Source organism: Drosophila miranda, chromosome 4 (assembly GCF_003369915.1).
Source record: "Drosophila miranda strain MSH22 chromosome 4, D.miranda_PacBio2.1, whole genome shotgun sequence".
NCBI lineage: Eukaryota > Metazoa > Arthropoda > Insecta > Diptera > Drosophilidae > Drosophila > Drosophila miranda.
The window spans coordinates 22,041,354-22,065,315 of NC_046677.1; the positions used below are offsets into that span (position 1 = coordinate 22,041,354).

Genomic DNA, 23,962 nt, shown 5'->3' on the forward strand with positions numbered 1-23,962 from the left:
ACTTAGTATTGGCGCGACCCCTCCAAACCCTCGGCAGTAGGCAGTCGAAAGCCGGAACCGAATCGAGTACGAGGCGGGACACGAAGCGCGTAGGCTATAAAAAGCCATCCGTCTCGGAACAGGCAGCCACAGTCTCTGCCAGACTACGGCCGTGATGCAGTGCCGTGCCGCACATAAACGGAACGGATAGCCATCACCTGTTGGGATTGAGCATATATTTTAATATCTGTGGACTCTGGTGTCGGTTGTTTATAGATGCACTCCCAAGCTCTAGTCCGTACCATGTGATAGTATTCCTTGGTGACGTAGTGCGTCAATCAGTGTCGTCGTCCCCGTCCGAGTGCGTGACGATATCAGTTTCGTGAAAAATAAAACTTTATTGCGTCCGTTAAGAATGCCTGCCACTGCCACAGCCACAGCGAGAGCCACAGCCAGAGCCAGAGCCGCATTCTGTTGCAATCTCGCGTTGCCAGCTGCCATGCTCGTCCTGCTGCTGCTGGGTTCTCAGAGGAGCTCCCTGGCGGGAAGAGGAACGGCAGCAGCATCCTCGACACGCCGTCTCTCTGACACGATAAATATTGGATTCCTAGCGGAATACTCCCAGATGAGGGTAAGTAAATGGCATATCCCTAAGCTCCAATCCTGATTTACGTTGATTTGTTTGCATAGAAAATTTTTAAAATAGAATATCACCGAAATTATCGAAACTCTGACGCCCATCCCGTACTTAATTGTAAATTGTAAATTGTGTAACTAATTGTGTATGTGCATGCATAATGTATGAGAACTGGTGAACATTTACAATTCTAATGCGAATCCGTCGTTGGGCCACAAGGCAACGCATCTTGTCCGCAAAATATCATCAAATTCATGGCTTCGATATTGGGCGACACCAAAATGACTCCAACCCATCATCCAGAGCGTGTCCTGCCTTGAGACTTTTGACGGGCATACGCTGTCCATAATTCTGCACGCACCTACAGTGCGTTTCACAAGCATAAGGCAGTTTAAAGTGGTGACAGGGTGACAGCATATATCTGCTAATAATTGTGGAATGACGAATTTCCAAGTTCTTGATCGTTAAAGTCGATTTAAGATTCATTTCGAATACAATTCTTCAAGAATAAGTGTTCTCTTTCCAAGATTTCGAAGACTCGAAAGTGTTTTATTAAGAGTGAAGTTTTCCTTTGGAAGTTGTCTTCTCTTCCTTCCGCCTTTCTGGATATCATATTCGTATAGTTCTGAAACGCAGTGTAACACCACCTCACGGTCATTAAATTGAAATTTTTGCACAAATTATATTTAAACAGTATCATAGCCTGGGGAAATATTGACAGTCGTGAACCCCGCCTTCAGGGTATGTGGACTTCGATGTAATGAAGTGTCACCTTTCCCAAGGATTCCTTCTTTGTTTTGCTTTCAATTTACTAGCCGTTCACGTGAAGCTCACGAGAGATAAGGAAAAGGATTATGCAGCTCCAATCGATTGACCAGTAATCCCCATCAGGACGCACTACTTCCTAAAGCTTTCGACCGATTGGAATGCGATTTAATTGGCACCAGCATGAATGTCCATAGACCTAGTATATATGTAAATTTTAAGCCCGAATTCGGGGCAAATAAAAGGCACAAAGGCAAATCCATCAAGTGTCAGTTGTGCTCCATAAATTGGCCAGCAAAGCCAGCAGCTTGGCCGTGTTCAGTTGGGCTTAATATAAATGGGAAATAAATGTTTCATACATCTTATACAGGGGGGTAAGCTGTCACACGATGAGAGATTGTGTGGATCAAAAATATGGTGATGATGGGCATGAAAACGAATCTAATCATCTTCTATAATCCCAGGGATTTGTGGCCATGTGTACAGATTTCTTGATGGACAACTTTGGGAGGTATTGAATTTTTAATCATTTGGTGGGGGCAATCCTAGATTTCTTAGAGCGTAATGTGCTATGTGCTCCCTGGAGAAAACCACGTGAATAAATCAAATTGATTGACATAGAGTAGAGCAGGCTAGACTGGTAATTTAAGTAAATATTATCTCGCCCAGTTTTATTGTTCCCCTTTGTACCATCCGACAATGGTTTTTATAGCCCTTTAGGGCATTCAAACCACACCAGACAAAAAAGAAGAAAGGAAATATTAATTAATTTCATTTATAAAGGGGAGATATGATAGTGGGTTTGCCTTTAGGGAAGTTCGGAGAATAGGAGACTAGCGAATGGATTTTATTTCAAGGACTAAAATGTACTCTGTTTGAGTGCAATTGAAGTGTGGGCCTCGCGTAACATGTGTCAAAGTATCCCAATAAATCCGGTAGTCCAGCTTGCAATTCCGGGAAACCAGCTATAAAGCGGGGAAATTGCTCATAAAAGCCACACCAACGCCTCTTGCCACAGCTCGTTAAAAGGACAGAAGCCATCAAAAGGACACAATCTCCTTTCGTTTAAATGTAATCAATCGTGGCTTTAATTGACTTCTCATGGAAAAAGTACACATCAGCTGTACCAACAATATCTGTACAAATATATTTTACTGAAAATCAATAAGAAATACAACAGTGCGATGCTCCGACCGGAAGCGGCAGAGCTTCGAATATTCCCAGAAATCCTTTGCTATGAAATTTAAAACCAATTCTGTTTTCAGTTAAGTTTCACTTCAAAGGAAATATTTATGCTTAGTGCCTCCTCCCCCCTCCAGAGCCTGGGGCCAGCAGCGTTTAAACGACAACAAAAAGTTACAAACTGAATAATTGATTTGGCCATCAGCTATTTGGCTCTGAAATTTGAATAATTTTTCCTCCGAACATTCTCAAAGATTATTGAAATCAAATGAACGCTAAATCGGCTTTTGGAACACCACCTACGAGCACACAAATTTGTTTGACTTTTAGAAAAGTGGACACATTTCCTTGGAACTGATTGGCGGATCAGGAGGACGGGCTTTGTCGGCGGACACCACAACCCGGGAACTATAGCGACAAATTCCCTTCGTTTTTGGCCGGTTCTCCGTTCTCCTGCTCGAAAAATTGCTTCAAAGAGCTATTATGCTAAGGGCCTTCTTTTTATGGAATTTTTTCCATGCGTTGCACAGTAGGTAACACGAAACAGTGGGGTGAAACTTTATTCCTACCAGAACTTTATCGAGCACCCACTATAAACGAGTACCCCCATCGAATGATTGTTATTGAAATTGCCCCTGGAAGACAGTCTCTTCTTTATTTTGCAACAGGCTTCGAGTACTGGGCCCACTGTGCCGGGTTACTATGGCATTAAAACACATGCTGTTGCTAGTTAATTGCCAGGTCATCTGTCATATTGCCACCTCTAAACCTGGATGTTGCTCATTTCCGTAAAAGGCGCGCCACTTTTCACCGCTTGTTAAACATTAAGGACGCCAGAAAAAAGGAAAACCCCTATGTGAAGCAGAATATGAGAGCATGATTAATTAATTACATTCTTTTGATATGAAAATAAACATCCCATTCAAACAATGTTGTTCTCGTGGTAGAAAAATAATGCTAGATGAAGAATATTAAGTGTTCTCTAGGTGTTGTACTTGCTGGCTATCAAAGTGGGTCTCGACATTCCGAAAATGAAGTTCATTCAGGGCCTGCACTCATTTTAAAAGAATTAAAGTCTGCCTTGAGTCCCTGGCGTCCTTGGGGTGCAATCTTTTCATCACTTATTAAACAGGAAACACTTGTTAAAAAAGGAAAACTCTACTTGCAGCAGAGTATGAGCGAGAGCATGATTAATTAAGTACATTCGTTTGAATTGCAAATATGCCTTCATTCAAAGGCTACAAAATGCAATAAAGCCAAGGAATTCAAGCAATTCCATTCCCTCGGCAAAAGTAACTTATTTTCGTAGCGATTTATAATGTGTCAAATAGATAGGAATTTTCTTATCGTAGTTTCGTGTAATGCATCTGAAATAGGTGTGGTTTTTCATTTAAATAAATTAAATGACCCTCAGAGGGACCATCCATAGGCCACTATAGTCCTTTGTTATCCGGATGGAGGGATATAAACCACCGCGGGAGTGCTTGTGAGTCCTCGAGAATCGATCTATTTCTTTTGGAAAATCTTCCTCTTGAAGGCATCTTCTAGTAATGGCAGCTCCGGGGCGCCCAGGTATCTTCTCCTTGTCCGTGAGAGACCCGGGCAGTTACAGATGATATGATCCAGGATTTCGATGGCCCCTGGTTCATCACATTTCCTACAGCCGTCTCGGTTGGTGATGCTTAGCTTCGTTGCCTGCGCCGCACCCCAACAGTGACCTGTAAGCAGTGACCCCTAACAATCTGCATTCCCTCCATGGTAGGTGCTGTAAGTACTGACTGAGTTTTCCATTGCATTCTTTGCACATAGTTTTCAAGGTTCTGGTGGGTGTAAGCCGGGCTGATGCTCTAAACCGCTTTTAGGAGAGACAGAGGCAGAACGACCGCTGGCTCGTTGCCCTCGATGCCTTGGCGGCTGGCAGCCCAGTATATCCGCACTGACTTTGTCTTGCTTGGGGGTGTCTAGTGCCTTCCTGCTCGCCAAGACACTTCTGGAACTTAACGCAGACGACTGCTTGGCTGTCAACGAATAGATTTACCACATCGTGTGCTCGTTCTGCTGCTTTCTTGATGGCAAAATCTTCCGCCTGGAATATGCTTCATCGGTAGGGTAGCCTTATATCAGGGTCTGTACAGTATAGGCCCGCTAAAACACCTCACAGTCATGGGGACCCATAAACCAGATTGTTTTCACATCGAGGCCAATTTGGGGGAGTCATGAAGTCAGTAAAAGGGGATCACAACGGATTTTCACAATGCATTTATGCGCTGTCCTGCCTTTCCATGTCCAGGGGGTCGACTCCGAGTATGGTTTCGAGTGCTTTGTTGGGGCTCCTGTATGCAGAGCAGAGCCTGTGGCTGAGGTTTTTCCAGAAGCTTATTGTACGTCTTTTTCGTTAGCTTGCCACGGCAGAGCACACAGAGACTCCACCACCTCGGTGGAGAGGTAGATCCATTGCATTAGAGCAGGTGACAAGCCCCCTGTGCTGCTGAGCATCTGCTTGGTGCTCCCAAGAAACACCCACAACTTGCATACACATCCATCCGCCTGGCCAAGACTTTCATCTATCTTCTGTCACGAAGGAAGCAAATGCATAGATTACTTATAAATTGCAACTGTCAGCCGAAAAGGCTCTCACTTTATTGCAGTTCGGTTCAACAGAAGTGTGTCCTTGGAGGTTATTTCCTGTGGGCTGTGGGCTAACATGAAGGGACTCGATTGCATCTCCTCATTATCCTGTTCGTTTGCTGCTCCCAAAATGTCCAAATGATTGCATTCGGTTTTGAGCCTGAGCCTCGGAGCACAAATTGCAATTTTCCGTAAGCCATGGGCCAGACGAAAACGCAACGACATTTGGCCCAAACTGGGAAATATTGTTTTAGGCCGAAATCGGGGCCACACGTGGCGCAATGGGTGGCTGCTTTTTGGGGCCTATGGCGGTTCGAATAATTGCTTGGCGGACAGCCTTTGGCAAAGGCCTCAAAACTCAAAAAATTTTATGTTTAAAGCCTCTACCATTGCAAATATTTCTTAAAAGAATTTTCAAGTCGAATTTGGCAAAGTTTTAATTGGGAATTAAATAATTAATTTTGTAAGGGACACACTCAAAAATGTTTTCGCATACAAAAGCCAGAATTTGCAACAAATTTAATGCCGTAATTGCTCACCAAGAGCATCGTCGAGGCGTCACCACATCTCACGTCCCTCATCCGATGTCAAGTGCACAAGGGAGCGGGACAGACCACAGCCTGCCACCGAGACCGACCTAGCCGGCTGCTTATTTAAAGCCCCGCTATAAGTGGATTAAAATTTGAATTAAAACAAGTACGAAAGGCGGCAGTAGACGCGTACTCGTGTTCCCTATAGCGACCCACCTTTCAAAAGGGCAAAACCATATGGAAAAATGGATGTTTGCTGTTACAGGGAAGCTGGAAACTATACCCAATCATATACCCGAATCTACTATACACTAGGGACTAGCTTTTTTCCAGTACAGTACAGGGTATACTGTATGTTCGGGTATGTTTTTGGTATCCCACTGCTTTTTTTTCTACCTTTTCCCGAGTCCCTTTTTTTTCTCTTGTTATTTTAATAGCTTTCTGCGAATGGATTTGACGAGAGAGGGGCTCTGCCCCTCCACACTTCAACCTTGACGAATATTTTTAATTTCCAGTAAATACTCGTAATTCGAAAAGGGCCGTTTACATCGTTCTAGAGTACCGATGAAGCCACCAGATGGTTGCATTACAAATGGCTGATTTATGGAATAATCAAAACTGACAGAGTAGATTTTTTAAAGAGCAGGCGTGATTTCCATTGTGTAGACCGCTGTGACATATGGCCCTCAGGGCAAGCCTCTACTGAAGCCTCTCCGCCTTGAAGGTTCGACGCTCGACTAGAGAAAAAACCCTTTGGTTTATGCATTGAGGTCCCAATCTTTAGGCCTTCTAAAGTCTACCTCGTAATAGAACCACTAGAAGATGGACTTTCTTAAAGGACATTGCAACTTCTTGGACAAAAGCAAAGGTTAAATCTCTGATTACTCCCCACAGAAAGCCTTCTGAAATTTGAATTTTTCATTTCTCCATGGCCTTCAAACCCTAATGGCCTTAGGCCCAGCAGGCCCTCTGAGATGGCGGAACCATTTGGGCAGAACTTTGATATTCGAGATCAAAAGTACTTCCTGCTTTTTTGCCCCCCTTCGAGCATCGGCGGCGTACTGTGACAGACAGCCTCCCATCCTTTTAGCCGGAAACGGACGAGACGGGGCCCAACTCCAAAACTTTGCGTGCTGTCAAATGCCACAATTGTAATAATTATGTTTACAAATAACCTACGTACAATTGAAACGTGTATCAGTCCCTAATTAAATGCACGGTTGGCTGGCAACAGCTCAGCATTTAATTATAATTAAATTAGCAACTTCGGGCTTACTATTAATTTAATGTGGTTTTCGGTGGGATTTGGTTTGGCTTCCGTTCAAAGGACATGCGGCTGGCTAATTATTTCATAATACAATTGGTTTCTAATGAACTACTGATGCAAGGCCCTACTGCCATGGATCTATGAGGCACGAGACGTGGACTCCTCTATAGAAAAACACCCCTGTACGAGAACGGGGGGGGCATAAAACTGATCAAGGACTCTCTACCATTTGTGTTATACTGTCTGATCGCTCAAAATAACAGTTTTTTTAGTTACACCTCTTGGTTCCAAATTATCTTTTGTGACTCTGTACAAAATGGCTAAGTTTTTGCCGTATCCGGTGTGTGTGTTCCTGATGCTCCAGCTGACGGCCCTCGTGTCGATGGTGGACGTGGAGTACAAGGTTGTGAGGATACGTAGAGGCCGCAAGCCGCAAGCGCAGATGTTCTGGAGCTTTGATGCCCACGAGCTGCTCTGCAGTCCACTGTATTCTCTGGCCGCAATGAGCCTGTTTTACTACGGCTATGGTCTGGCGTATCTGCGCCATGAGGGCCCCTACAAGAACCTTCTCCTATGTCTGTGCAACGCCAGCGTGGACCTGTGGCGGAAATTCTGGCCGGTAATGCTACTGCCGTGGCTCATGACGGTGCTGCCCGGCGTACTGCCGTATCCCAATCGCCTGTGGCACTGCCTGACCATGGATACCTCGAGGATGGACTTTTGCTTCATCCATGTGGTGGCATGCGTTAGCTTTTGGATCGTGTCGATGATGGTGGTTTTTCTGACCTTCAGCTTTACCGTGTTGTCAAATCTCTGCCTGCACCGATCTACGCGAATCGATAGGTACGTGTCGCCCGAGCTACGCGCCTACATACGGGGCATAAACGAGTCGTACGGCTTTCAATTGATTACCATCCATCCGTAAGCAATGGCCCTGAGATCTCCAACCATAACCCACGTAATTCTAAACCACATATCATTAAAGATCGATAAGTTACATCAGTTTGTGGTCGTTCTATCATGTAGCGCAGTAATATTTTTGACGAGACAGCCAGGACTAGCTGTGTAGATCCCGTCAAGACGATCCACTAAGCCGCTTCGACCGATGCAGCAATCACATATGGCGATCCTGCTTCACATATACTACCTAATGTACAATAATATACCAATTAAATACTAAACCCAAACTGAATCTTTCCTGGGTAGAACTTTCCCTGTTTCAGGCTATATTTTATTACGGGGGGGTGGGGGGGCTTCGGGCTTCTCTCCCAACGCCGATGAAGCCAAGCGGAATATTTTGGTCGGTTGTTTGCCTTTCCCACTGCCCCACTAGCCAACAAAATAGGAATAAATTAAGACACAAAACCCTGTCCCGACCCGCGCCCTGCCCTGCGGATGCTGCCGATTCGTCTGGCTGTTCCCTGGCTACTGCTTTAATGTGATTCAATTTCCCTCAGGTGACTCTTGGCGGACTGCCGCTGGCCGTGGAAGACGTTAACAAGAACCCACATCTCCTGCCGGGCAAGAAGTTGGCCTTCAAGCCCGTGGACATTGGCAAACAGAGTACATATCGGATCAAGCCTTTAAGGTGAGTCGTAACCACAACCCAACAGTGGGCCATATGCAGATATTGTACTTTTTTTGATTGAATTTTCCAGGGCAATGACCCAAATGCGGGAGACTGGCATCACAGCCTTCATTGGGCCCGACGAGAGCTGTACGACCGAGGCCCTGCTGGCCTCCGCCTGGAATACCCCGATGCTGTCATTTGTGAGCCTCTCTTCTCTCCCTTCATGGTATTTTCTGTACATCATCTCCCTTCTATCCTATGTAGAAATGCTCTGACTCAATTGTCTCCAACAAAAGCACATTTCCCACCTTTGCACGAACTCTGGCACCAGCCTCGAAGGTAATGCCTCTCAAAGACCTCAAGCAACTCCTTAAACACATCTCATGCCTTCCCATAAAGGTATCCAAGAGTGTGATAAGTCTGCTGAGCGCCTTCCACTGGCAGAAGTTTGCTATCGTAGTGAGCTCCAAGCCCATTTGGGGCTCAGATGTGGCACGGGCCATACAGGTGAGTGGGATATGCTATTCTGTGGCTACATCCTTCATTGACTTGGTGCTCTTTCGTATCAGGAACTGGCAGAGGCCAGGAACTTCACCATCAGCCACTTTAAGTATATATCGGACTATATCCCAATCACGAAAACCCTGTCGCAGATTGATAAAATCATAGAAGAGACCTACACGACGACACGCAGTAAGTTTTTGCCTGCCACAAGACTTTGGGTATAATCCCACGACACTCTATAACATCCCTCAGTCTACGTGTTTATCGGGGAGCATATAGCGATGGTGGACTTTGTGCGAGGTCTCCAGAACCGACGGCTGCTCGAGAGCGGCGACTACATCGTGGTGTCCGTGGACGACGAGATCTACGACTCGAACCGACGGGTGAACATTATGGAACGTAGTAAGTGGTTGGTTCGATCCAGGCGGTCCCGGCTAGAGTTCTAATGCATGGCACCATCTATTCCAGATTATTTAGATCCTTATATTAGAAAAGAAAAGAGCAAATCACTGGACAAAATCTCATTTCGTTCAGTTATAAAAATAAGCATGACATATCCACAAAACCCCCATATTCGGTAATTTATCTGAATCTTAGTTATCTAACTGTGCGTATTTCTGTTGCCTCTTTCAAAACAATCATTATACGATATTTTTAAAGGATCGATTTGAGTTTGCCTATCAACAAATGTAGTTTGAGTTCGTTGAGCATGTTTTCAATTAACTATTGGAAGATATCAATTAAGGCTATACTTTTGGCAGAGATATAGTGCCTTTTAGGGATCCTTTTCTTATTCCAATTATTTTTCAAAAATATCTAAAACAAGTTTCGATGTTAGAGTTCCATTTCCAGTAATTCTTTTGCATGGCTTTTCAATATTTTATGCATAATTCCGAAACCCATTTTTGTCCGTCTATTCTTCCGTGTTTCATTGTGTTTCCAGCGATATTTGCTCGAAAATAAAGGAATATGCACGCAAGACTCCATTCCTGGTGCCATATCATCAGCGTGTGTTCGACAACATATCGGTGGGTAGTACCTCAAATACTATATCCCATCAGATCTCTACTTTAACACTTGTTCTAACCAATCTAGGTCCCCATTTATGGCCTGCATCTGTACGATAGTGTTATGATATATGTACGCGCCATTTCGGAAGTCCTTAAGCTCGGCGGAGATATATACGATGGAAACTTAGTAATGAGTCATATATTCAATAGATCTTACCATTCAATACAGGGATTTGATGTAAGTACTCGAGAGTTTATTTAGTCTAAAAAAAGTAAAGCGGGAATAAACTTTTGTTTGGGACAAATCGGAATATATTTTCCAGCAATATTCATAAAATTAAATATGCAATATCCCCTCGACTGTGCATATGAATAATTTCATTTTAAATACGAACAAGTACAGGTGCAAAAACCAACAGTTCAGGTGCAAATGACCCAGTTAAGCGGCTGGACTGTCAACCAGTCCACAGTTGATTTGTCAACTGTCGGCACGATGCTAATGGGCTTTCAGCTGAGTCGTAGATATGCCTTCTGGGCGGCAGTCTCTGCTGGAATGTAGCTATTGCGGGGGTCATCAATCTCCTACTTCAGGTTGAACCCAGTGCTGCTGATGATGATGATGGGGGAGACAGAGAGTACAGGACAGGACAGAGTTTACGGATGCCAAATCAGCAGGGGGTTATCTCTTATATATCAGAAAAGTAACAGGAGAAGAGCCTCATCGAGTGCTTATTGGTCTCCTCTGATCTTAAAGTCGTATTAGAGGCATCTAAGTCCTGACACCATTACGAATCCCTTACATATACGAGTATGCCTAACAAAGCTCCACTTCTCATCATTCCCATAGGTCTACATAGATGCCAATGGCGATGCGGAGGGCAATTACACGGTAATAACATTGCAGAACGATTTAAGCAGCGGATACTCGGGCGGATCCCTGGCCAAGATGTCCATGCAGCCAGTGGGATTCTTTGCCTACAACAAGCATTCCATGATACCCGTGAGAACCATCAGAAAAGAACACTATTAGTGGTGCTAAATAATTCCCCAATTCTTAGGAGTTCCGTTACATAAAGAATGACAGAACCATACAATGGCTCAATGGTCGGCCACCACTGGCGGAGCCTGTCTGCGGCTTCCACGGGGAGCTGTGTCCGCGCAAGAAGCCCGATTGGCGGTACCTGGCCACGGGTCCATTGTGTGCCCTAGTCGTGGTCGTGGCCATCGCTCTATTAATCAAGCAAGAACCCATCTTACCATTAGTTTGTCTTTCTACTAAAGTGTTTATATGCCTTCGCAGACATTATCGCTATGAACAGACCCTGGCTGGACTCTTGTGGAAGGTGGACATGAAGGAGGTGACGGTCATCAATCTGGGCGAATACAACAATCCCAGCAACAAGAACATAGTGGGTGAATCCTCATTAAAGCACTCTATTCAATGCCTCTCTTTAACGACCATATTTTTGACATTCTTGCAGTTTCAAATCTGTCGTCAAAGTATCCTTGTGGTTGGGGAGCCGAACAAGAGGTCCTTTACAAATATTGGTAGGCATTAAGTATCATATTAAGGTCCATATTTCATTATATTATCGTTTGATGCAGCTCTTTTTCGGGGGAATATTGTGGCCATGAAGAAGATTCACAAGAAGAACGTGGACATCACGCGATCGATACGAAAGGAATTGAAACTAATGCGTGAAGTTAGTCCGAATCAGTAGCAATCGACGCCCATAACCCCCGTCGTAATTCCAGGTACGGCACGAGAACATCATTAATTTCATAGGCGCCTCCACGGACCATGGATCCGTAATCCTATTTACCACGTACTGTGCCCGAGGCAGCCTGGAGGATGTGCTGGCCAACGAGGACCTGCATCTGGACCACATGTTCGTGTCGTCGCTGGTCTCGGACATTTTGAAGGGCATGATTTACCTGCACGACTCGGAGATCATATCGCATGGCAACCTGCGGTCCAGCAACTGCCTCATCGACTCCCGCTGGGTGTGCCAGATATCGGACTTTGGCCTGCAGGAGCTCAAGGTGGGTCAGGAGGAGCCGAACAAGTAAGGACTTACTGGTTGACTTTCCGCCGGGACGAAAGCACTCCATCTTTGGTCTTGTGACGTTCGCAGAAGTGAGCTGGAATTGAAACGTGCCCTGTGCATGGCGCCGGAGCTTTTGAGGGATGCCTATCGACCGGGCCGTGGCTCGCAGAAGGGGGATGTCTACTCCTTCGGTATACTCCTTTACGAAATGATTGGCCGCAAGGGTCCCTGGGGCGATGCGGCCTACTCGAAGGAGGGTGAGCCCAGAGATCCCTGGATTTAATTCAATAAATAACCGAAATATCTACATATCTTTTTCCAAAGAGATAATTAAGTTTGTCAAGTGCCCGGAACTGCTGCAGCACGGAGTATTCCGTCCGGCTCTGACGCACACCCACTTGGACATACCCGACTATATCCGACAGTGTCTCTGCCAGTGCTGGGACGAGGATCCAGAGGTCCGCCCGGACATTCGGCTGGTGCGCATGCACTTGAAGGAGTTGCAGGCTGGTTTGTATGTACCCAAAATGTGCCCTATAATTTCACAAGGAAACTGTGTAGATGTGAATATGCGAGGAATGGGATATCCATCTGTGGGCTCCTTATTCTTTTTCTGCCTTCTGGGGGAAGAGTTGTTTTGGTACCTGTTTTCCAGGTTACTTCAACGAACGGACAGACGTCTAGGGTTACTTTAAATCTACTACTCATCAAACCCATTCAATCCATTTACAGAAAACCCAACATATTCGATAACATGCTCTCGATAATGGAGAAGTATGCCTACAATCTGGAGGGCCTCGTACAGGAGCGAACCAATTTGCTTTACGAAGAGAAAAAGAAAACGGATATGCTCCTCTACCAGATGCTGCCCAGGTGAGATTTTCTGATACCAAAGCATCGAGGAGTTTCCTTCAATTAAATCTTCCTTCCTTTGGCAGAACTGTTGCCGAGCTACTGAAGCGAGGGGATCCCGTCGAAGCAGAATGTTTTGATTGTGTGACCATCCTGTTTAGCGACATTGTGGGATTCACGGAACTCTGCACCACCAGCACACCCTTTGAGGTGGTGGAGATGTTGAATGATTTGTACACCTGCTGCGATACCATTATATCCAACTATGATGTTTATAAGGTGCGGTTATAGAGGAGCTTAAAGATTCATTCAAAAACGTTGATCCCATCCAGGTTGAGACGATTGGGGATGCCTATATGGTGGTGTCCGGATTGCCTCTGCAGAATGGAAACCGACACGCTGGGGAGATAGCCTCCTTGGCCCTGCACTTGCTGGAGACGGTGGCAAATCTCAAGATCCGCCACAAGCCCACGGAAACTGTACAGTTTCGCATCGGAATACACTCGGGCCCGTGTGCGGCAGGTGTCGTGGGACAGAAGGTATGTGAATCCCACAAAACATTAGGTGTATAATGTCTGTTGAAATATCAAATCCTATTAGATGCCCAGATACTGCCTCTTTGGGGACACTGTGAACACAGCCTCGCGCATGGAGAGCACCGGAGAGTCCATGAAAATCCACATCTCAGAGGTCACGTACCAGCTCCTGCAGTCAATTGGCAGCTATGTCTGCATCGAACGGGGTCTGACCAGCATAAAGGTAAACTCAGAGTGTACAGGGTGATGGATGTTTCTGTTGATTATGCAATCCAACTGTAATCGTAGGGCAAGGGCGACATGCGAACTTATTGGCTCACGAATCGCCTACAGCCCGAGCTGACGCCGGACCTCATCAGCACCGTGGACACTGTGGATGCCTACTGTTCAATGAGCCGGACCAGCATGGATCACACAGTGCTGCAGTATCGCAGTCCCACGGCCATGCCGGGCAACATCAGAGCTGGTGCCTGCAACTGTGCCACGAAATGCTTGTACAGTCGTCGCTCCGATGACAATGTGACCAACTCCCACGAGACACCAGAGTTCCCAAAGATGACCGAACCGACGCCGATGAACTGCAGTCATCTGTGCGTGTGTCGCCTGAACAGCAGTCAACTTTTTAACAATCGCAGTCCGCGATCGGCGCCAAGCATTACCTTTAGACTATAAGAAGTCCATATCTTTGACAGAGGAGCTTCAGATGGGATCCACATCGATCTAGAACTATTTCCTGACGTCCATCAATGTTTATGTGTTTGTGATTCAATTATATACATATACGTAATTACATATTATTAGTACGTATATATTCTGTGCTTTAATTTGGCACAAGAACTATTTCTGAGCTTTGCCAAGGGTAAAATTATCCTTTAGGGCCTGCCAGCATTCGTAGTAAGCGCCATCCAGCTTCTGGCATGTGTCCTCTCCCCATTTGGTCACGGCCAGACTCAGCGAGGACTCGAACATAAAGGCCTTAAAGGGATAATGGAAAGAGGATATCAACACTCTACACATGCTAAAGTTATTTCAGACCCAACACAAACCTGTGTTCCCTCAGCGATACGTTCCGGCACAAGTTTCGCATTCGAGGCGCCCTCAAAGCACTTTACATCCGGACCATGTGGGGTCATAATCGAGTGGAGAGTGGCTCCACCAGCGGCAAAGCCATCCTCCTTGGCCTCATATTTACCTAAAATCAAGCCCATGAACTCGCTCATGCAGTTTCCTATCGAAAAAGTGCAACATTAATTATACAATATATATTTTTTTTGGTCAATCTCTACGTACTGTGATAGTAGGGCGGTCGGAACGTGTGCTCCTGAACGGACCACCTGGGTGGGAAGATGACAAAGTCGGCAATGGCGGTTCCAGCCCTCAGACTTGGACACGTGAGGACTGTGAAGATGCTGGGATCGCAGTGGTCGAAGCTCACCGAATTGATGACCATGAACTTGGATAGATCGTATTTGTAGGGAACATAGTTTCCATGCCAGGCCACCACATCGAAGACACTGTGATTCTGCTGGGCAACAAAGAGACTGCCCTGGAATTTGGATATAACCTGGAAGTCTTCAGATGCTTATTAGATTGACGGCTCGAGGCTGATGGGACTGTAGTCACCTTCGATGGGTCGATCATTGAACCAAGCCACTGGCGTTTCAAAGTCCCTGGGATTGGCCAGACCATTGGCACCGATGGGTCCCAGGTCTGGCAAAACGAAATGACCATCGTACACCTCCAGTATATAGCCTCTGAAAACCAATTTACCAATTAAAGATATGCTAATCCTCAGCCATTTCCTTACCTGGAGGGACCGTTCACACTGACAGCGAATCGAATGCCCTGAGGGATCACGCAAATCTCGTTGGGTGCCACTTTCATTCGACCCATCTCGGTGGTTATATCCAAAATTCCCTGCTGAGGCACTGGAATGAAGAATAGGGTATGATACAATTATAGTATTCAACGGAAACAAACTCCCTCTTACCGATCAAGAAATCACCATCGCTGTTGTAGAAAGCCGAGTTATCCATGGACTCGTTGCACGAGTATATGTGGATCGCCAGCCCATGTCGAGCTCTAGGATCCCCAGCGCCACAGACCGTATGCAGACCCTCTACGAAAGTAACCTTCCTGCCCTGCTGAGGCGGCAAATCGAAGGGTTTCCAGCGAAGCTAAGTAGCGAAAGGGATTGCTGCACATTTCTATGATAAACATCAATGAATATTCACCTGATTTGGGTTTGGTGGCTGCTCATCCCAGTTTTGCTTGAAGTAGGGCGCTCCTTTAAACGGCTGGAATGGCTGATGCACTGCCGAAGGCAGTTTTCTGTAGAGCCAGGTTCTTACGTTTTCGGTTCTTGGCGCTGTGAAGGCGCTTCCTGAGAGTTGCTCTGCATAAAGTTTGTAAGGACAAACCTGAGGCGAGTTCTGACCCAGCGGCAAGGAGTTGGGATACCGCTCATCCTCGGAGGAAAAGTGCGAGCCAAAACCCGACAGGTACTAAATTGAAAAGATGATAGCTCTATAAATGTTATGCCGGAGATTTGTACGATCTCCCAATCGGAAACTTGTTTATTTCGAAGAAACCGGAGAGGATGAATGTGATACAGTAAGCATTATGTGATCCGTGTTGTCCATGTTTAAAGATCTTAAGTTTTTAATCAAATCGTAGATTGAAGAAAGGACCTAAAATCAACAGGCCGCTTGGCAAAGCGATTCCAGAGTATTAGAATACACAGAGGGATATAAATTATGAGTCTGATAACTCAAAAATCAAATGAACTAAACCGATTTAACGATATGATGATATTGTTTCTATAAGCTGGTAGCACTGTACGAGTATTGCACTCATTTTCTAATTTTTTTGCAATAATCCATTGTCTATAGATGTTGATCAAGAAACATAGACTGTTTATACACTCTTAAACTGTTGTTGGGTTCTAAAAATATCACTCGCAAGCCGCGCACAGCTTTCTTTTCTAGCCAAATCCAACGGATTAAGATTCACGAGTCACGAAATGTTTGAGCAAACGTTTACCTTATACTGCGACATATCCTCAAGCGGTCAAAAGTATCAACTGAACTTCGTCGATCAGCAGAGACTTGTATTTATACACGATCGGTCGAGTCAGGCCACTTGTTTACCAGTTACTAGATGGCAAGTGTTTTGAATACCTGCTGGAGAAACTAGTCGCCGGGAATAGGCCAGTCCTCCAAAATCTACCGAATGATAGCAGAGGCAAAAACCAACACCTGCGCCCCCGGTTGTTTATGCGAGATTGTTTTGATTTTGCTTATATCTAAATCAAAGCACTGAACCTCTGGGGAGGCATATCATGGGTCGAATTAGCATAGCGGATATTCTGGTTTTCCGGCCCCTAATACTACAGCTAGATGTATGCCTAATCAGAAGCAATCAGAAGCAAGTACCGAACCGGTGGGCCTTTGAGATAAATTGAGAACTTCAAATGGAAAAGAGTATTTTCCAGTCGATGGATATCTGCTTGACGCTTAACAGCAATAATAACATCTCGTTCTCTCAATCCAAATCCCTCTACAACAAATTTAAAATAGGATTATAATTATTCCCGCTGCTGTTAGCAAATTTAGCAGTCAAATTTCAGTCTTTCGGTAGCTGGCTTTCGAGATAGCGGCTGGCTTTTGAGCGCACTCTTGTGGCTTTTCAACACAATATTGAAGATAGCCTGGAGCCACTTTTTAAAGCCACCCTGAATAATTGTCGTGACAAAAATATGTATGGGCGTTACTTAAACTAATGAATTGCTATCAGGGTGTCACATCGGTGTTAGAGACATCTTCCTGGGCGACTTTTCTGTGCTGCTTAAGAACGTAGATCGCCACTGAAACGACCCGAGTTTGGTCGGTCGAAACATACCCTTTACTTTACAATTCATTAGAGATTGTGGCACTTTTTGAAGACGCTGGCCTTCAATATAAAAAAATTATTACTAACAAATTAAATTAGAGCGGCTAGAGCCGGAGCTCTACATTTATACCCGATATTCAGCCAGATGGCGGACAGGAAAAGGCTGAAGTTTTCCGCACATCGGGGACTTGACTTGTTCTGCAAAACTAACTAGATTTCCTCAAAGGGTAATGAACGAGAACTCGTATGTAGATTGTACATATTTTAGGATACGGATAAATTGTGAACACTTGTTTCCCGCACACTGAATTTTTACTGTTTTTTTTAACCAATCAATACATCTACTGGATATGGTATTTACATATCTAATTTGAGGTGCTATGCTTCTAATCTGTTTTGTCCGTGAAATTGATTGGTTGGAAAAAACTAACTAACTCACTGCATCTCCCATTGGTACCATGGCAACAGTAAGATGTAACACCTCTGAGGAGGACGAGGACCAGCAAAGCACTCGCAAAATTCATCTTCGGTCTATGCCGCGACGACGGCAATTGTTGGTCGGTAGGGTTATACGATAATATAATGTATATAATATAAACTAAAATAGTTGTTAGGCCAATCAATCCATCTTCTGGCTATGGTAGTAATCTATTTTGGCATGCTTCAAATGTTTTGTGCCCTTGAAATTGATTTGTAGAAAAAAACTAAAACGAAATTTGAAAAACGAGCGAGAAGGTTGGGAGATGGGCTCGCAAACGCAGCCTTTTGGGAGTTACACATATCCACTTTTGGCACAAATCGAACTCCAAATCCACTTTTTGATAATCGTATTGAGAAAAACGCAGATTGGCCATCTCGGACTCGAGATGTAGTTGCTCAGGGGTGGGGCCCCATGCTGTGGTCTTCGGGATGGTCTTCTTGACAGCAAGCGTTTGACGCCATTTCCGTAGTATGCACCTTCCAAGATGCTAAGTTAAGTAGTAAAGTCCAGTAAGCCACTAAAGTAAGTAACTAGTCGTGTAATTTATTGCGGCAAAGATTCAAAGTTATAGTTATGCGGTAGGCAAATACAATACAGTTGATGTGTCTTTCATGTCCGTCCGTTCGGTTCGTCTGTCTGTCTGTATATTAAAATACTTAAAGTACTTTTATGCAGTAATTAAGACTAAATTAGTACGAGTATATTAAATTAAACCGTTTAAGGACATGCAGCGCTCGTGAGTAAAAGCGGAGATTCACTCACAGGACTGGCGAAATCTACAATATACGATGGATACAGATCAGATGATTCTGGCTGATGACAAATATGCACGGCATATCTGGAATGGTGTGGGATGAATCGTGGGATGAATCGATATCAAATCATATTTTGATTGCTCAGATTATAAGGTCATAAGAAGGTTATACGAATATAAGGAAAGTTTATCTGAGTTTCATATGCTTCGTCTATGAACTTTACACCTAAACAGAAATTCACTTAAATAAGGGTACAACTTGAGAGAAATATTGTTGACAAACCAATCAATATAATTAGGTTTTGTCCCGAAAGATCGTGATACTTCCACTCGGTTGGGGCGATTAAAATGACGGACACTGGTACGCTTATGAGTGCTACGTTACGTTACGATACGTATGAGGATAGATACTGCTGGGGAAATACTGCATCTGCGTCTGCGTCTGCTGGCAAGGATCCTAATCGTGCGACAGGTTCAGGATGTCATCGCTCATGCTGCTCTTGGGAATCTTGGCTGGCGGCGGTGCAGCCAGATCGGCCACCGAGGCAAACTCCATGCGTTTTTTGGGCACCCCGCTGCCGAGAAGGCCGCCCGGGGGCGCCAGCTCCCCGTACAGTCGGCTCAGGTCTGGCGATGGCCGTCGGTGAGAGGAGCCACTGCTGCCATCGGACGGGGCCGGTGACGGTGTGTTTGACGGCACACTCGATATGGCCAGATCCACGGCACTGAAGTTGTATTTGCTACCGGAGTTCGAGTTGCTGCCACCACCGCCGCTGCTGGACGACTTGGTTGGGGTGAGTCGCTCCAGGGCCGGCGAAGCCGAGGATTCTCGGGTGCGCGCCGACGATGGTGTAGTCGACTTCGGTGGCTTCATCATCATGGCCGACAGCGACTCTTGTTGGATCTTGAACAACGCCGACGGCGACATAAACATATTGTTGGCGGCCAGGGTCGTCTTCGAGAGCGGATCTGGTATGCCGTATTTTCCGTGCTGCTGCTGGAAGAAGGCCGCATAGTCCTGCATTTTTTCCTGGGCCAATGCATTGTAGTAGGCGGCCGGACTCGACAGTGACGAGGGCGAGGGTACACCCGTTCCGCCAGCACCGCCCGACGAGCCGGAGGATTTCATCGAGTTCGACGAGGAACCGGCCCCCACCACAGCCCCCGATGGCGTGGCAAACAGGGCATCCAAGTCGGCGGCAGCCTTGTTCTGACGGTACAACAGCGCCTTGATCTCCGAGTCCTGCTTCTCTAGCTGCAGCAGCTGGTTCAGCATATCGTTTCCCATGTCCTTTTGTTTCTGCTTTGAGCTGCCGCCGCCGCCACCACCCCCACCGATGCCTGCTCCAGCGTTAAGCAGGGCCGAGAGTTCGTTGTGGGCCCCGGCCATGTGCTTGTTGGAGGCCATTGCCGCCGCAAACTGATTGTTGGGATCGAACAGTTTGGTGTAGGTCTGTAGCAGAGCCGTGTAGTCCGCCTGGGCCGACTGCTGCTGCAGCTGATGTTGTTGCTGCTGCTGTAGTTGTTGCTGCTGCTGTTGGTGTTGTTGCTGTTGCTGCTTCTTGGAGCTGCTGCTGCTGCTGGCGACTGGAGGCGGAGGAATGGCAGCGGCGGCCAGACCAGCCATCTGTTGCTGCAGGAACGCGTTGAGGTCATTACTCTGCTTACTTTGCTGCATGTAGGAGTCGTAGCCGAGCAGCTTCGAGGCCTGTATCAAGTTGTTGTAGTCCGCATTGAGGGCAGCCGCAGCTGCCGCAGCCGAAGCGGAGGCAGACGTCGATGGGGACGACTTCGAGGACTTGCCAGACGACGAGTTCGAGGGCTGGCTGCCAGTGAGCGCACTGGCCGTGGGCACTCCCAGTCCCGCTCCTGTCAGATAGCTGTAGTCGGAGCCGAATCCAAGGGTGCCCAGTGTGGTGGCTCCCAGCGCCTCTGCCTGCTGCAGGAGCAGCGCTGCATACTCCGGGGAGCGGATAAGCTCGCTCATCTTCAGGGGATCGTTCTTCAGCTCGTCCAGCTCCTTCATCAGCTTCGTTTTGTACGAATTGGACGTGGAGCTCGAGTTCGAGGAGGACGACGACGATGAGGATTTCGACGACCTTTCAGACTTGGATTTACTGTTGCTGTGGCTGTTGTTGTTGCTGCTGCTACCACCACAACCACCTCCACCTCCACCGCCTCCCGCGCCCGTGGGCAGTGGCATGTTGAAGCTGTTCGAGTAGGCGGCCACCGCTGCTGCGACATTCGGATCATTTAAACCGCCCATGGCCGCTGCTGCCGCCGCCGCGGATGCGGAAGCCGCATTGGCTGCATTGCTGCCCTGCTTGGAGCCTCCCACTTTCGCCGCAGCTGCCGCCAACTGATTGAGCGACGAGTTGCCGTAATCCTTGCGCTGCTGCTGGAAGAGGGCTGCCAGATCTGCTTGCAGGAAGTTCGGCGGTAGCTGTCCGGCGAGCTGGGCCAGACTGGCGGCCATCAGATCGTTGGCTGTGGGTAGACAGGCCGCTGCTGGTGGCACCAGGGCACCTGCTGCTGCCTCGTACTTGTTGGGCGTAATGCTGGGGCTGTTGCGGGCAATGTCGCTGACACTGAATTTGCCCGGACTTGGCGCTGGCGAGTTTCGAGTGCGGGACGTGGACGTGTGGGACGAGGCGTCCGATTTGGCCGGCGACGGAGAGGCTCGCACGGGCACCTCGAACTTAGCCGGACTGGCAGAGTTCGATATGGTGATGGGGCTATCCCGCGGCGAGGCGGTCAACGCAGAGGTCAGGGCTGAAGTTGTGACGGCTGAGGGGGCGATTGCCACACTTCCACTCGGTGTCTGTGGGGGAAGCAGCTGGCTCGTGGTCGCCGACGGTGGCATTGCAGGAGCCGCAAGATTTGGCAGAACTGCGGGTAGGCTGCTCGTGGGATTGGGAGTCGCTAGTGGCGACAGCATGCGCACTGGATTCATGTTCAGGCCGGATGGCATACAGAGCTGCTCCTGCAGCGACATCACCTTGAGGTCCCTCGCCTTCTGTTCAGCCTGGGCAGATGATTCCTCTTCCGCTTTGCGCGCACTCTCCTCAATGGATGTCGCACCATCGGCGAGAGGCTCTTCCTTGGCCGATGACAGCTTCACATCGCTAGAGGCCTCACTAGTCGCCCCAGCACCGGCTCCTGGCTGTGTCTCCATCTTCACATCCATCTCATCGTTGTCGATAATCTTAATGGTTTTCGGTGGTATGAAATCGTCCTCTTGCTCGCAGTCCAGCACAGCGCATATCCAGTTCCACAGCGCCTTGTCGCTCTGCTTCGATGGGAATTTCGGGTACAAGGTGTTCTTCAGCTTTTCGTTGTATGTCACATCGTTGTTGAAGATGTTGCGGAACTTGACCACTTCGCCGCGATACTGTGAGTAGTAATCCACGCACAGCTGTATCTCTGTGCGCACCTCCTCCGGTATCTCCTTGTCCGGCAGCACCGAGTACTGCATGAGCATGGGTCGTCCGTATTCCATGGCCTGCTTGTTCTCGTTGGGCGGCACAATCCAAATACATTTGACCACCGACTCCAATGTGGGATTCTCATCATAGTAGGGTGCTGCAAGAAAAGATTAAGAATTATAAACATTCCAAAAATCTTTAGGCTATTCTCTGTCATACAAAGAATGAGGGAAACACAGGGCGTGTAGGTTAGATCGCTCGCCCCGCGCATTCGTATCTGGTAGTCCAGCTGAGAGTCGCAGTCACGCAGTGTGGGCTCCGCTTGGAACTTGGGATGGGAGTGATACCATCCCACCAGCAGCAACTGATCCTGGATCATCATCTTCTGTATATCGCGCTCCACTTCGCCGGCTCGCTGTCGATCGAATCGCGTGTTGCGACAAGGATATGTCTTTGTAATCGATAGAGCTGCCGAAGGAGTAAAGTTTAGACGAGGTTAGGGCTGGTCTCTAGACTCTGGAGATGTGGAACCACGAGCCGGACTCACTGTGTGTGTTCATGTCCCAGGTGCCGCCCAAGTAGCCGCAGACCTCGCGCACTGTCAGATGGCTGTGGAAGTCGGCCAGCAGCAAAGCCGACGAATTAATGGTTATCAGGAAGGGCTGCAGTTTACCCACAGACGTGAACGGCACGGACTCAATGAGCATGTTGGCATCGCTGTGAGTAGATCTCCATAAGAATTCAGACTTTCAACGGTTATGGAAAATACTCACTGAACAATATTCCGATTCGATATGCTGTTGTGTGCGAAAACAGTCCTCTTCACGATTATCTCCGGAGAGTCAGTCTTTCGCTCAGCATCTACAACGAAAACAATTTATAATGGATTACCAACAAAGGAAGGCCAGGTAGCTGGCTGGACACATACCTGTATCACCGTCGTCAGGTGTGGATTCCTTTTGCAGGGCACACTTCCGCAGATAGGTGTTTTTGTACGAGTCCAATTTCTTGTTCTTGTACTTGACCGATGCCCAGCCGCAGCCGCTCTTCTTCTCTGGATTGATGATGCGCTTGCAGTGCATGGCCCAGGCACTGGGTGTGAGAAATATCGTTTCAGTCTCTTGCGATTTGATTTTGCCATCGGACAGCAGGTCGCCGACAAACTTCTGGCCAAGGTACTCGATGGTCATCAGACCCTTGCCGGGCTGCAGCACATTGGCGGCCATCAGCGTTTGCAGAGTAACGTTGCGTCCGACGGTGCCATTGAAGCCCTCGTAGTTCTCCTTGGCCTAAAATTTAAAGGTGCATGTGTGAGCACAGGCGGGCAGATATGTTTGTGAGTAGCCATGCTCACCTCATCGTCGTTGTCGTCGTCCGGCGCATCACTGTCCACATCCTTTTCACAGAGACTGTCGTTTAGTATGGTCGCGGGTGCTGCTGCAATATCGACTACCGTTGGCTCTGGATCCGGGATGGCTACGGCGGTTGTCGGTGTCGACAAATCGCATTCCCCATCCCCCTCGCAATTATTTGTTGTTTGCGGCAGCGGCGGCGGCTGCTGAGCCTCCCCCTCCCCATCGCCCTCACCATCAGAGCTGCTTACCACCTGGTTCTCGCCGCACTCGTCTACTTGGTCGCCATCGACCAGTGAACCATTTTCCACGCCGTTCTCCATGCGTCTTCGTCTAGAATTTGATCAACAAAGCCTTAAAATTAATGCAATTCTCCTCACAACGCCGCAGAATTTGTGTATGTGGTAGCAAAGTAGTGTTGGTTTATTATAGAGCTGCAGAAACATCGATGGCAACATCGATAGTATCGATGATTGTGTGTGTATCGCATAAAATATATACATAAATTTGCGACAATTCGATAATTTCGATATTTGTTACCATCGATGCTT

The 23,962-nt window shown here is 47.1% G+C and overlaps 4 protein-coding genes and 1 long non-coding RNA gene across 9 annotated transcripts; 3 read left to right on the forward strand and 2 right to left on the reverse strand.

Moving 5' to 3' along the window:
• The first annotated feature begins 85 nt into the window (after positions 1 to 85).
• Positions 86 to 14,200, forward strand: LOC108161632 (guanylate cyclase 32E). Of its 2 annotated transcripts, XM_017295933.2 has the most exons (23): positions 90 to 610; positions 8,446 to 8,576; positions 8,647 to 8,758; positions 8,823 to 8,897; positions 8,958 to 9,065; positions 9,128 to 9,251; positions 9,315 to 9,464; positions 9,531 to 9,639; positions 10,006 to 10,090; positions 10,158 to 10,310; positions 10,920 to 11,072; positions 11,131 to 11,312; positions 11,373 to 11,481; positions 11,554 to 11,620; positions 11,678 to 11,775; positions 11,828 to 12,138; positions 12,208 to 12,377; positions 12,445 to 12,634; positions 12,853 to 12,993; positions 13,059 to 13,251; positions 13,305 to 13,511; positions 13,573 to 13,731; positions 13,797 to 14,200. In XM_017295933.2, exons 1-23 carry the CDS (start codon positions 395 to 397, stop codon positions 14,178 to 14,180), a joined length of 3,627 nt encoding a protein of 1,208 aa, XP_017151422.1. In that variant the 5' UTR covers positions 90 to 394; the 3' UTR covers positions 14,181 to 14,200. The 2 variants fall into 2 exon arrangements, with proteins under 2 accessions (XP_033248586.1, XP_017151422.1); XM_033392695.1 differs by lacking the exons at positions 13,059 to 13,251; positions 13,305 to 13,511; positions 13,573 to 13,731; positions 13,797 to 14,200 and having other exon boundaries at positions 86 to 610; positions 12,445 to 12,630; positions 12,853 to 12,977.
• LOC108161637 lies at positions 7,211 to 8,185 on the forward strand. 2 transcript variants are annotated; one of them, XM_017295939.2, is made up of 2 exons: positions 7,211 to 7,909; positions 7,974 to 8,185. In XM_017295939.2, exons 1-2 carry the CDS (start codon positions 7,305 to 7,307, stop codon positions 8,020 to 8,022), a joined length of 654 nt encoding a protein of 217 aa, XP_017151428.1. In that variant the 5' UTR covers positions 7,211 to 7,304; the 3' UTR covers positions 8,023 to 8,185. The 2 variants fall into 2 exon arrangements, with proteins under 2 accessions (XP_017151428.1, XP_017151429.1); XM_017295940.2 differs by having other exon boundaries at positions 7,212 to 7,946; positions 8,015 to 8,185.
• A 42-nt stretch (positions 14,201 to 14,242) lies between the features above and the next one.
• Positions 14,243 to 17,676, reverse strand: LOC108161634 (homogentisate 1,2-dioxygenase). Of its 2 annotated transcripts, none has more exons than XM_017295935.2 (8): positions 17,530 to 17,676; positions 15,743 to 16,012; positions 15,499 to 15,685; positions 15,316 to 15,436; positions 15,132 to 15,262; positions 14,799 to 15,080; positions 14,555 to 14,736; positions 14,243 to 14,483 (listed from the first exon to the last, which is right to left on the reverse strand). In XM_017295935.2, exons 1-8 carry the CDS (start codon positions 17,578 to 17,580, stop codon positions 14,346 to 14,348), a joined length of 1,362 nt encoding a protein of 453 aa, XP_017151424.1. In that variant the 5' UTR covers positions 17,581 to 17,676; the 3' UTR covers positions 14,243 to 14,345. The 2 variants fall into 2 exon arrangements, with proteins under 2 accessions (XP_017151424.1, XP_017151425.1); XM_017295936.2 differs by lacking the exon at positions 17,530 to 17,676 and adding an exon at positions 16,551 to 17,074.
• A 69-nt stretch (positions 17,677 to 17,745) lies between these two features.
• On the forward strand, positions 17,746 to 18,677 carry LOC117188634. 2 transcript variants are annotated; one of them, XR_004472766.1, is made up of 2 exons: positions 17,746 to 18,402; positions 18,603 to 18,677. It is a non-coding gene; the product is annotated as an uncharacterized LOC117188634 (long non-coding RNA). The 2 variants fall into 2 exon arrangements; XR_004472767.1 differs by having other exon boundaries at positions 17,828 to 17,960.
• LOC108161631 (MPN domain-containing protein CG4751) lies at positions 18,399 to 23,851 on the reverse strand. Its single transcript, XM_017295931.2, has 6 exons — positions 23,414 to 23,851; positions 22,988 to 23,348; positions 22,833 to 22,920; positions 22,607 to 22,776; positions 22,279 to 22,527; positions 18,399 to 22,216 (listed from the first exon to the last, which is right to left on the reverse strand). Exons 1-6 carry the CDS (start codon positions 23,732 to 23,734, stop codon positions 19,092 to 19,094), a joined length of 4,314 nt encoding a protein of 1,437 aa, XP_017151420.1. The 5' UTR covers positions 23,735 to 23,851; the 3' UTR covers positions 18,399 to 19,091.
• Between the last annotated feature and the right edge of the window lie 111 nt (positions 23,852 to 23,962).

What these genes read in the sequence shown, in the direction of transcription:
- LOC108161632 (XM_017295933.2), top strand. Translation starts at nt 395, where the DNA reads ATGCCTGCCACTGCCACAGCCACAGCGAGAGCCACAGCCAGAGCCAGA. An exon ending in GTGTGTTCGACAACATATCG is followed by an intron (nt 10,091 to 10,157) that starts GTGGGTAGTACC and finishes TAACCAATCTAG; the next exon opens with GTCCCCATTTATGGCCTGCA. An exon ending in CCAACTATGATGTTTATAAG is followed by an intron (nt 13,252 to 13,304) that starts GTGCGGTTATAG and finishes GATCCCATCCAG; the next exon opens with GTTGAGACGATTGGGGATGC.
- LOC108161631 (XM_017295931.2), bottom strand. Translation starts at nt 23,734, where the DNA reads ATGGAGAACGGCGTGGAAAATGGTTCACTGGTCGATGGCGACCAAGTA. An exon ending in ACCTGACGACGGTGATACAG is followed by an intron (nt 22,921 to 22,987) that starts GTATGTGTCCAG and finishes TTTTCGTTGTAG; the next exon opens with ATGCTGAGCGAAAGACTGAC. An exon ending in CTGGGACATGAACACACACA is followed by an intron (nt 22,528 to 22,606) that starts GTGAGTCCGGCT and finishes CTCCTTCGGCAG; the next exon opens with CTCTATCGATTACAAAGACA.
- LOC108161634 (XM_017295935.2), bottom strand. Translation starts at nt 17,580, where the DNA reads ATGTGCGGAAAACTTCAGCCTTTTCCTGTCCGCCATCTGGCTGAATAT. An exon ending in AGTGTGAACGGTCCCTCCAG is followed by an intron (nt 15,263 to 15,315) that starts GTAAGGAAATGG and finishes ATTGGTTTTCAG; the next exon opens with AGGCTATATACTGGAGGTGT. An exon ending in GTATCGCTGAGGGAACACAG is followed by an intron (nt 14,484 to 14,554) that starts GTTTGTGTTGGG and finishes TATCCCTTTAAG; the next exon opens with GCCTTTATGTTCGAGTCCTC.
- LOC108161637 (XM_017295939.2), top strand. Translation starts at nt 7,305, where the DNA reads ATGGCTAAGTTTTTGCCGTATCCGGTGTGTGTGTTCCTGATGCTCCAG. An exon ending in CAATTGATTACCATCCATCC is followed by an intron (nt 7,910 to 7,973) that starts GTAAGCAATGGC and finishes ATATCATTAAAG; the next exon opens with ATCGATAAGTTACATCAGTT.